Raw genomic sequence first — 11,646 nt, 5'->3', positions numbered from 1 at the left:
AGCCCAGCTAAATTTACTAGTCAACAACGCTAATATCACGCTGGGTTGTCTAGAGGGACTGAACATTTCTTCTTCCCTCTTTCTTTCTTGGACGATAAGTTTCTATGGTTCCGGAAAGGTATAGTACCAGATAAATCTTAACCAAACATAAACCCACATGACGTGAATCGTGATGAATGGCAGTTGATTGGTTACCACTTGGAAGGTACGATACGATACCTTTCATACCTCTTTGGTAGCATATACAGTGAGCTGTATCAATGTTAACAAAACCAGAAAAATGAGAGTTGTATTTGTTTCTTCACAAATATAAATCAAGATTATGTCAGTATTGAATGAGTTAACAAGCGACCAAAATAAAAGAGAGAGAGAAAGAGAAAGTCGTTATATATATGTTATTTAATTGTTTTTATTGCTCTTTAGACGCTACCGCAAGTGTGCCGCCAAAATAGCCACCTCAATTATATAGTCGTTTGGGTGGGATAAACATTACGATATGTGAGCTTGCAAGAAGTTGCGTCTGTCTTTCTCCGAGAGAGAGAGAGAGAGAGAGTGGATGCAGGTAGAAGGCAAGAATGGAGGAGAGGCACCTGGATCTTGTTCTGGTTCCGTTGGGTGTGTTGGTGATGACGATCTATAACCTATGGCTTTTCATCACCATTCTGCGCACCCCAAAACGAACTGTTATAGGCCTCAACGCTATTAGCCGGAGACAATGGGTCATCTCTATGATGGCAGTAAGTTTCTCTCTCTCTCTCTCGTTCATTTATCTGAATGGTGGTCAGTGGCAGGTTATGGAATTCGCTCTTTATTAAATTTAATTAGCAGAAAGGCTTCATCTTTTGCCATGTGGAAACTGGAAAGAAGATGATGTGGCAAATCCAAACCATCTATTAAACAAGTGATTTCACTCCCCCTATCAAATATTAATCCTTATCATCGGCTCCATATCCCACCATATATTGCAATTTCTTTCTTGTGCTAATTAATATAATACCTACAAGAACCAATAAAAATTTGGTTTTGAAGTTGATGATGAATCCCACTTCTCTTCTTAACCTGATGGATTGATGGGTACCATGAATATAAAATTGTCTCCAATTTTCCAAGGATCAGGGAGGGCTGATCAAGCTGCAACTGGTGTATTATATAATATCTTCGATGTTAATAAGCTTAATTATTAGTGTTGGTGTTCATCAGTGATAGAAGATCCTAATCATGTCAATAAGCGTTAGCTTGATCGAGATGCAAACACAGCAAGTAATAGTATAAGTATAACAATATCTGCAATTAATTTTGTTAATTAGGATCCACAAAGCAACGGCATGTTGGGGGTTCAAACGCTACGAAACAGCATAATGGCATCTACATTACTGGCAACGGCAGCCATAACTCTGTGCTCGATCATCGGCGTCTTCGCCAACAGCACAACAAGCACATCCAACTCGGCATCGGACCTGATTTACGGCAACAAGACACCCCTCGTCACTTCCATCAAGTACTTCACCATCTTAATCTGCTTCCTTGTGGCTTTCCTCTGCAACGTGCAGTCTATTAGATACTACGCTCATGTTAGCACATTGATTACAATGCCCACGTTGAAAGGCAGAAGAGAATCGATTGCCTACGTTGTCAGAAACTTGAATCGCGCAAACTATTTCTGGTCCCTTGGATTGAGGGCTTTCTATGTGTCCTTCCCTCTCTTTCTTTGGATTTTTGGGCCCATACCCATGTTTGCTTGTTGCTGCATAATCACCTCGACGCTTTATTTCTTGGATACAGCCACCACTGCTACCACCAAGTTTCACACTTCTACTTTTACGGATATGATGAGATTTGATGACATTGAATCCGCCTTTTAAGGATGTGCATTAATTTTAAATGCATGGTGGTCATGGTGTGGGTTGCTTCTTTTGTAATTTCTATTAATTTTCTTGTAATTAAGGAAGTGCTATACCTATATGATTCAACTTTTTTTTTTTCTTTTCTGAAGAAGAGGAAGATTTTCAAATCGTCGTTGATCCAGGCGTTGGACCATTTAGCCGGAAACTGGTTAAGGTACCTGCTCCATTTCACCCCGAATCGCTATTTCGCTATTTTTTCAAAAGCCAACAATCCACTGATCCAGTGGGTGAACCATTAACCCATTCAATCCGGACAACGGGTTTTAGGCCAAATTTTTATTTTAGCTTTTTATTTTTTTTGAAAAACATCAAGGATTTATTCATTTGAACTGGATAATCATACTGTTGACCTGAAAGCGATGGTCAAAATAGTTCCGTTTTTGAATTGGTTTTTATAATATTGATATTATCATTCAATAAGGAGGTATTTGGTACAGTGGTATTACCTGCTATTGCATTTTGGGTTGATCAATACAAATTTGTGTAGGAGATATTTTTTTACTAAAAATGTTTTGAATTGATCAATCCAAATTATCATTTTTGATCTAAAATGTCAAATTTGACATTTATTGCAACACATTTCTTACAAATTTGAATTGATCAACCATCACAACGCAATGCCACTGTACCAATTAATTCTCACTAAATATGTGACAAAAAATGAGTTTAGCTTGGCTGGTATTAGGTGATTATGTCGATTCCGTCAAGTCTGTCAATTGTTAGTTTAGCTTAGGCAGAGACCGGAGTGATATCATGCATGTGTTGCGCCCAAGTAGAGGTGTCAATTGGACTGGATTTGGTCCAATCTGATCCATACCAATATGAATCCATTACAAATAGACCATTAAGATCAGGTCCAATCCAATCCAATTCAATAAATATTTTAGACCACTTTGAATCGGTCCAATAATGTTTGGACCATCTAATCTGTTCAAATTTGTTTTTAAATTAATTCTAACTCAAACCTCATCCATTGGTTGCCTATGTTTTTTATCTTCCATCAATGGATCAGATATTAGCTCAATCAAACCCAATCCAGTATAAATTTATCATGGATGGATCAGGTCAAATCCAATGCAAGAAATACTTTGAATTATTAAATCTAGATTGGTCTAATTCAATATATATCTTGCCGGTCTGTTCAATCCGTCTAAATTTTGGTTCGGAGGGATTCAATCCAAAACCGGTCCATTAACACCCCAACGCCAATATCATCCGTAATAGTGCTCTCCAAGGTAAGGTAAAATACCCATTTTGTCCCCAGTTTGGTCCATGTGGCATGCGGCATGTGGCATTTCCTAAGTGAATGTCAATTTTGGTTATATCATTTATACTTTTATTGAAAAAAATATTAATTGTAATTACTCTTTTATCCACACCCCATCCTAATTTATCATGCAGATGAAACTTCAAAACAGACAAGAGACGTATTCCCAATGCAAGCATTAACTGTCCTCTGACCCCACATTACATGATAGCTCATACAAACCCGAATTTTCTACACTTGGTTTGGTGTGTGTCAAGGTGCATTACTAAACGTTACACTTTGCATGCTGCCCAGTTCACATGTGCGGGTCATAATAAGTTTCCTTGGTTATTCTTTAATATTTCATTTTTTGAAAATTAAAAAAAAAGAAAAAGAAAAAGTGAAATAAGGGACTTTTGACTTCGAGATGGAGAAGAGAGACAATAAAACAAAGAAAATAATTTAAATAATGTTTTCAAACTGTCGTTGATCTAAATGGTCAGACTGTTCACCCGAATCATTGAAGCAATTGGTTCCATTTTACTCCAAATTTGGTCCCTGCCAAAAAACCATTGAATTGGTTAGTCGCTAACCCAGGCGGTCGTACCATCAATCCATTTGACCCATTCAATGGTTTTGGCTGTTTTTTATTTTAATCAATTTTTTTTTTTTGTTGGAATGGACCATCTATTTGAACTGGATGATTGAACTATCAAAACCCGAAAAATAGTGGTCAGAACGGTTCCAGTTCTAGATCGGTTTTTAAAACCTTAATTTTAAAGGTCAAATTCTAGACAAATGGACACCATTACCAATGATGATTGTAAACCTATATTTTTTCAAGTACCGGTTCGCATTTCGATAAGTTACTTACCTAGGTAAATGCATACCTAGGTAGTATTTCCCATTAAAGACTTATTTGGATAGGTGCATTTATCCTTGTTCTTTTATTTCTCATGTAAATAAGGCAATGACCATTTTAACCATAAAAAATCAATTATTCAAAATTAAAAGGGGCATTTTTGTTTCATTCAAGTGTTGGCAACTTCTCCCCTGATGGGAAAATTATTTACCCACCTAGGAGGTGGGTCGAGTGAGTGATGCCCAAGAAAATAAACTTTCTCTGAACCCACATAAATTTGAAAAAAAAAACATGGATTTCTTGATCAATGAGATTTTGATTCCCTTTGACCAACTTTCCTCCTCTCAAAATCCAAAAAAAAACATGCCCCCCAAATCTCAACGAGAGTCAAAAAGACATTTGTAAGAAATAGATTTACACTCTTCAACTTTTCATCAAGGGCACAGTGTACCAAGACGCCTCCATTCTTCAAATCTGGATTTTCTGCATTCTTCTTCAACCTTTGACTCTCAGGCCTCCATTCTTCAAATCAGTCAGGCAAAGTCCATGGTCCTTAATCTCATGAAGATGGAAAATCCTAATAGAAAGGCGACTAAAAAATAAAGCCTGATAAATACTTGTATTATTGCTAAAAAACAGTATGTATAATTGCTACTAAAAATTGATGAATATCTGATCCTTTTTTTTTCCTTTTTTCTTTTTGTTTGGGGTTCACATTCCAAACAACTAAAGGAAAAAAAAAGGAATGATAGACCCCTTAAAAGGATGGCTTCTATTGATCAAGAATCCCATGTTCTTTTTTTCAGATTTATGTGGGGACCAAGTAAAGTTTATTTTTCTAGTTAAGTGATACACATCTCCTAAGTGGGCAAATAACTTTCCCACTTAGAGGAAAAGTTGCCAACACTTCAATGGGACAAAAGTGTCATTTTTTAATAATGGATTTTTATTGCTAAAATAGTCATTGCCTTATTTACATAAGAAATAAAAGAATATGGGTAAATGCACTCACTGACAAACACTTACCCGAGTAAGTGCATTTACCTAGATAAATAACTTACCAAAATGCGAACAAGGCCTTAATGCTATATAGGTTTTGGTTTACATTGTCTTGTTTCCTTTACCTTCTCTTTTCTAGAACTGGTGCTTTTTTTTATTTTCTTCTTTTCTTTTTTAAGTTCAAGAAAATAGGATAAGAGGATGGAGAAAACTTTTTGATTAATAAGACCAGCACATGTGAACCAGGGCAGCATGCAAAGTTGTGGCATGCCTAAACATGATTTCATACAGAATCGTTGTTAAATATACCCACAACGCATATTTAAGGTGATGTTTGAAAAGTCTTTTTACATAAAGATCTTAGCAACCCACTGACTATTTGGTTGGAGGTGCGTCTTTCTACGTGAAGACGAGACAATAAAAAGTGAAAAAGCTCTATTTGGAGATTCCTGAAAATAGTCCAAAACGGACTTCCCATGTCTTTTCAGGATAGTCTTTTGGCGACTAGACCTTCTCACAATCGAATGGGAAAAGACGAAAACACAAGCTCATGGGCTTCTAAACAGCCAACAGCCCATAAGGAAAGACGTCCCAAACACGCTAAATGGGAAAAGATGAAAACTCAATCTTGTAAAAGACTGTCATAGTGTAGTTGAAGACATGGGAATGTAAGCGAAATTCTCTCATGAATTTGGAGAAGCCAACCCAGCCGCTCTGACTGATTGGTTGTTAATGAGACTAGAAAATGGGCCCTTAGAATTTGGAGAAGCCAACCTATCATGAGTGAACACACCAACATTATGTAGAAATAAGGACTATAAAGGACCCACGTTTTATGTGTACACAATGTTAGCATATTCACTAGTGATAAATTGTTCAACCTATTGTACATGACTATTAATGCTTGTGCCGATTGTTAGGGTTCTACCTGGCCCAAGGTTCAAAGTATCGGAAATGTAAGGTGTATCATAAAGATAATTTTAAGAGACGTATCGGGATACGCTTTGGATATATATGGATACGGACGAAAAATCAAGATATGCATAAATATGCTAAAAAGCTTAAATAAATTCTAAAAACTATATTAATAACAATAGTTATAGGTTTTAGATGAATGTAAATAAGTTATTTAAAAGTAAAAAACTGTAATTTAATGGTCTATATAAAATTCGAGATATCAAGACACACTTAGTAACTATTGACAAATGATGGAATAACTAAAACGTGAAAAAACAAGAAAAAACTAAAATGTATATTGATATACATTAGTTTTAAAATAATCAATATAATTTATCTTAATATTTATTAATACATAAATTTTAATAATTAATCCTAACATTTATTGATAAGCATACACTAAGAAAAAGAGAAAAATTACTTAAAAATAAAAATGCATAACCAAATAGCAAGCAAATGGGCGTGGCTTAGTGGTGAATCTCTAGTTCTTAAAGCCTAATGTGTAGTGTTTGAATCTTGAATTTAAATTTAAAATTATGCATTAATTATAGGAGTAATTAACTAATTAATGAGAGAGAAATACATTTAAATATAAGAGTAAATATATAATTAATGAGAGTTAATTCAGCCTTAAATATAATTTAATGGAATTAATGAGAGAGAAGGGGACTTGTATCAGGCTATCGGTCCGATACAGACTGATACATACAAAAAGAAACGTTACAGATAATTTCTATATCGGCCGATATGATCGAATACGTTACAACTTGTAATGTTGTTCTTTTTCAGTTTTTCTTACCGAAAAGAAGACATGAGAAGATAGAAGCCATCTGTTACTCTTTTTTCAAATCCGAGGATTAGAACTTACATCTGATTAATAATTGGGTTGGATAATTATAGTTATATAAATTATATTTATTTAGCATATATAAATTAAAAATAAATAATTTTTTATCATTATAAATACAATAAGTAAGATGCAGTAAGTATCTATTTGGGAGGGCTTTGGGACGTGGATTTTGATGTCCTGAGCTGCGCCCCGCATGAAACTCATGCTATGCTTTTGATAAAAAATTGAAAATCCAATATTGATGTTCCAAAGTCCAAACACGAAAAACACGACTGTAATCAAAGTTCAAATTCAAATTCCCAAACGAGCTCTACATCCAAATCAAACATATCGGATTTCATATCCTTGTCATAAAAGCAATCAATCAAACATTATACAGTGCGAAATGGTGATGAAAATCCATAGGTTATAGCTCTACAGTTGAGGTAGATCGTTGTCAAACATTCTAATCTTATCCTCTTAACCTGGTAGACTTTGACAAACAAAGTATATCGTTGTCAAAATTTTTTTTTAGGTGGATCCATTGACAACTTACGTGCATTCCACTATTGTAATACAGATCAAAGTGTAAATGAACCTTGTCGCAATTTAGGGTTGATAATTCAAAAGCTACTATTATTGATTAAGGTCAATAATAATAATAATAAAATATTCAAAGATATGGTATTCTAGTTAACTTTAGCCATAAAGGGGCCCTCAACCTCCTTAAAACCTTATTGACTGAATTTATAAAATGATAAAATTTTCAGTTCGATTAATTGGCTATTATCGAAAGGCTTCTTATTTCTTCTCACCAATATAAATAAATAACCCCTTAATTCATCCATGTGATAACAACAAACAAGGCTCCTAATTTCTTCTCACCAAAATGAATGAATGAATGAATAAGTAAATAAATAAATAACCCCTTAATTCAACCATCTGACAATGTTGGGTTGGTACTTGAGATGGAGATTAACTTGTTGACTTAAAACATAATTTATATTAATATTTTTTTTTACTTTTTCTTGGAGAGGTGTTTGTTGTTGAGAACACATGGCTCAACAAATTAAAGTGCTCAGTCCCCAATATTAGTTTCCAAAGCCAAACTCCATCAACTGTAATTTATTGCATTGTAATGCACAACAAATTGGGTGAATCAAGCAGAACTGCAAATGACACATTTGATTTACTTAATTTTACATAATTTAATTAGGAGCACTATATGACTAATGAAGTGAATAAAGTTGATTATGAAGAAACGAGATTGGTGAAGCATGTCTTGTTAATGTCATGTGATTTATATAAACAACAGTCTTTTTATTGCTTTGGCTGCATTTGGGTTTATACCTTAACATGAAAAATAAAAGTAAATAGCTAAGACCACTTTTGTATCAAAAAGTCTTACAAAAAAATAAAAATTAAAAGAATTGTCATTTTTCTATAATTAATTATCGCTTTTTGAGAAGTATTTGTTTAATTTCTCAAGCCATTTCGTGTGGAACCAAATAATACTTGTAAAGGAAAGTAGCATTTTTTTTTCCTTAAATGATTCATTTTCCTTCATTTCACATTCAACCAAACAGACCCTTTATGCAAAAATAGCTTGAAGGCACACCGGAATCTTCCCAGAACATTAGCAAAAACGTGTTATTGGCAACATGATTTCTTTGCAATACAAAATACAAAACTGATGTTAACAAGAGTACACTTAATTAGCCAGTTGGCATCCTAGCTAAGATTTGATAAACCTGGGATTTCAATTGTAATATATCTGATATGAGGGAATAAACGAAATTAGCTTCATGTGCTGCTTCTCTATCCGTACGGCCAGCTTTGATTCTTAAATCAAGAAGAAACTCTGACATAAACCCAAGATTCCTGGATCCTGCCCATGAACCAGATTATAAAGAAAAGAAAGATGAAAAATCAGCAATCCCCACATAAAGGGTTTCTTGGCTAATACCCTATTTGAAACAAAAAAAAAAGAATCATAGAAGAACAATATGTGGGGTCCTGAGATATGATAGTTCCCTGTTGATTTTGATATAGAAACCTAGCTTGTGACCCTGAAGCCGTATTGGCTTAGTATTTTTTCCCAGAATAAACTCAGAGAGATTTAATGTATCGATCTCTATCTCCGCATGAACAGTAGCTGCTGCATCATCATTTTTAATTTAATTACGCATTTGCAGGCTGACTTTGCTGTTGAATGAGCCAGCTTGTTAATATCAACATTTAATGATAATCTTGTGCAAATTGAGAGATGAAATGTTATGGACTTAGATATAAGAAGGAAAATGTGTAGATGTATCCTGAAGGATAATTTTTAGCTTGTTTTGGTGAATGAGTTCACAGTAAGTAAGACGTATTTAGAGCTTGAGAGAGATCTAGAGAGAGAGAGATGAAAGAGGAAAAGCTGGATGTGATTCTGGTTCCTTTGGGTCTGTTGGTGATGGCAATGTATAACGGGTGGCTGTTAATAACCATCCTTCGCACCCCAACGCGGACTGCCATAGGTCTCAACGCAGTGAGTAGGCAACAATGGGTCATTTCCATGATGGCTGTGAGTCTCTCTTTAGTCCCCTCTCATTTATTTTGATTGATTGTGAAACTATGCATATACATATATATATAATACATACAGATAAGCTAATCGATGGAGATGGACATTCATATTTCAGGATCCTGCACATAATGGCATGTTGGCAATTCAAACAATTCGTAACAGCATAATGGCATCCGCATTACTAGCATCAACAGCCATAACTCTATTTTCGATCATCGGCGTCATCGTCAACAACTTATTGGTTCATGGCAGCAGTAAGACTTATTCCCTCTTCTACACAGTCAAGTATTTGGCCATCTTGCTCTGTTTCTTTGTTGCTTTCATTTGCAATGTGCAATCTATTCGGCATTATGCCCATGTTAGCTACTTGGTCACAATTCCGGCATTGAAAGATAGAATAGATTCAATTGCTTACATGGCGACCAGCCTCAACTGGGGATGCTACTTCTGGTTCCTTGAATTGCGTGCTTTCTACATTTCCTTCCCTCTCTTCCTTTGGAATTTTGGGGCCATACCCATGTTCGCTTGTTGCTGCTTGATGCCCTGTATACAGTATTTCTTGGATACGACCACCAGCCTTACACGGAGCCTTCATGGTTCTTGTTTTGGAGAGGGGATGATGAGAATGGATGATGTTGAATCATCTACTCACCCGCCTTTGTTGTCCCGCACTTGTAATATTGTTTATTAGTTAATTAATTAGTTGTTACCCTGCTTAGAGCACATGGAGATCGAACTAGCTAGATTTTGTTTGTTTCATTAATTAATTATATATTGATTTCTATGTAAATTTCATTTCAAATGCTCCTTGTGCTTTTCCTACTTGGAGAGGAAGAAGAAGAAGAATCCAATACTCGTACTCCTCGGCTGCGGCGATCTATTTATCGTATTCTATGACACTCCATTACAGCGTTGTTATGGTGAATGTCAATGGAAGCCAGAAATTGATATGGTCACAGACGTCGTAGTAACCTCCTACTAAGTGCACCTATAATCATGATCTCCGATATAATTTCATTAAAAACACTCACAATGAGACAGAGAGAACTATAGAGGAGAAAGATGAAGAATTTGGATTTTCATGTCCTTGTTCTAAGCCCATCAATGAGGCCGGAATGGTCTTGCTAGCAGGCAACCCACCAATCGCATCTGTGGTAATCGTCCCCGACGTTGAGACTCAAAGTAAAGCAAGTGCATCTCTGTAATCGAAGGCTCAAGCGGTGGCAAATGTCACGGACACCATAAAAGTTTGGAACTGCTGAGAATTCAAATTTCTTTTTTTGTTCCTCCATTGTCCCTTCTCTTCAAAGAACTTCTAAGTGCCCGTTTGGTTCATGGGAATAAATGTCTGGAATCGGAATTAGAAATCCCATTCCCATTTCTGGTGGGATGGCATTTTCCCATTTAAGGAAATGGCCATTCCCTCCCCTCTCATTCTGATTCCTGTATGAACAAAATGGACTATGGGAATAGATCATTCTGGTTTCAATTCCAAATTCGATTCTGGCTTCAACTGTAGATCAAATGGATTAAATGCAACTGTTTGATTCACAGTTGGAATCGGAATGGGAATGGGAATGATCTATTCCCATAATCTCTTTGGTTCTGGCAGTAATAATATATATATTAAAATTGGAGGTGCTATGTCAGCACGTTTCTCCTTCCTCCCCCACTCCTTTCCTAATTTTTCAAAATTTTGAATTTTATTTTATTTAGTTTTTTAAATCCACGTGATATATCAATGCAAAAATGTTATTTACTTTTACTAATCGAACCCCATGCCATTGATTTACTGTTCAGCGCATCTCCCATCTACCAAGTAAGAGACTGATGGAGTGCAATCCGGCCGGTCTTAGCTGTCAACGATTTTGCCTCTGACTGGAGCAACGGGGAGCCTGAAATGGAGAAGATGAGAGAACTCCGGGGGGAACCCGGTGAGATAACTCCGAAGCTCAAGTTAGTATTCTCTCAAGGGAAAAGTAAAGATCAGATGGCGCAAAGTTCACATACTTTGTTATTGGAAGTAGGGGGCCTTTTATAACCACTTCACGCACTCGCTCCGAGACCTCTGTCAGGTCGGGTATGATTATCTATGTTTCTGCCAGTTTGGGTGTCATCCTTTCTGCTGGGACAGAACCGCCACTGCTCCTTGTCGGGGCTGTCTCTGTAACTAGAGATGGCGGTGTCAGGTGGCCGTGTCAGGTGGCCGTTTGAAGTGCGGCCGTCAAGCGTCAGATCCCAAGTTAGTTAGGTGTGCCGCTCTTGGATACGAACTTCCTC

At 36.1% G+C, this 11,646-nt stretch overlaps 2 protein-coding genes across 2 annotated transcripts; both read left to right on the top strand.

Moving 5' to 3' along the window:
- Window positions 1-474: 474 nt before the first annotated feature.
- Window positions 475-1,992, top strand: LOC148854952 (uncharacterized). Its single transcript, XM_088982726.1, has 2 exons — window positions 475-737; window positions 1,308-1,992. Exons 1-2 carry the CDS (start codon window positions 576-578, stop codon window positions 1,860-1,862), a joined length of 717 nt encoding a protein of 238 aa, XP_088838852.1. The 5' UTR covers window positions 475-575; the 3' UTR covers window positions 1,863-1,992.
- Window positions 1,993-8,950: 6,958 nt separating this feature from the next.
- On the top strand, window positions 8,951-10,161 carry LOC148854951 (uncharacterized). Its single transcript, XM_088941494.1, has 2 exons — window positions 8,951-9,363; window positions 9,482-10,161. The coding sequence occupies exons 1-2, from the start codon at window positions 9,202-9,204 to the stop codon at window positions 10,055-10,057; spliced, it is 738 nt and encodes a 245-aa protein (XP_088797620.1). The 5' UTR covers window positions 8,951-9,201; the 3' UTR covers window positions 10,058-10,161.
- Window positions 10,162-11,646: the final 1,485 nt, after the last annotated feature.

The sequence above is a fragment of the Nelumbo lutea genome, chromosome 4, assembly GCF_056320005.1.
Source record: "Nelumbo lutea isolate HS-2025 chromosome 4, American lotus-T2T, whole genome shotgun sequence".
NCBI classification, from domain to species: domain Eukaryota; kingdom Viridiplantae; phylum Streptophyta; class Magnoliopsida; order Proteales; family Nelumbonaceae; genus Nelumbo; species Nelumbo lutea.
Note: the sequence above shows the minus strand (reverse complement) of the source record. Positions and strands in the feature narration are given on the sequence as shown.

Bases quoted from the DNA above. Each gene is read 5' to 3' on its own strand.
- LOC148854952 (XM_088982726.1), top strand. From the start codon at position 576: ATGGAGGAGAGGCACCTGGATCTTGTTCTGGTTCCGTTGGGTGTGTTG. The intron at 738-1,307 runs GTAAGTTTCTCT...TTTGTTAATTAG, and splicing joins GGGTCATCTCTATGATGGCA to GATCCACAAAGCAACGGCAT.
- LOC148854951 (XM_088941494.1), top strand. From the start codon at position 9,202: ATGAAAGAGGAAAAGCTGGATGTGATTCTGGTTCCTTTGGGTCTGTTG. The intron at 9,364-9,481 runs GTGAGTCTCTCT...TTCATATTTCAG, and splicing joins GGGTCATTTCCATGATGGCT to GATCCTGCACATAATGGCAT.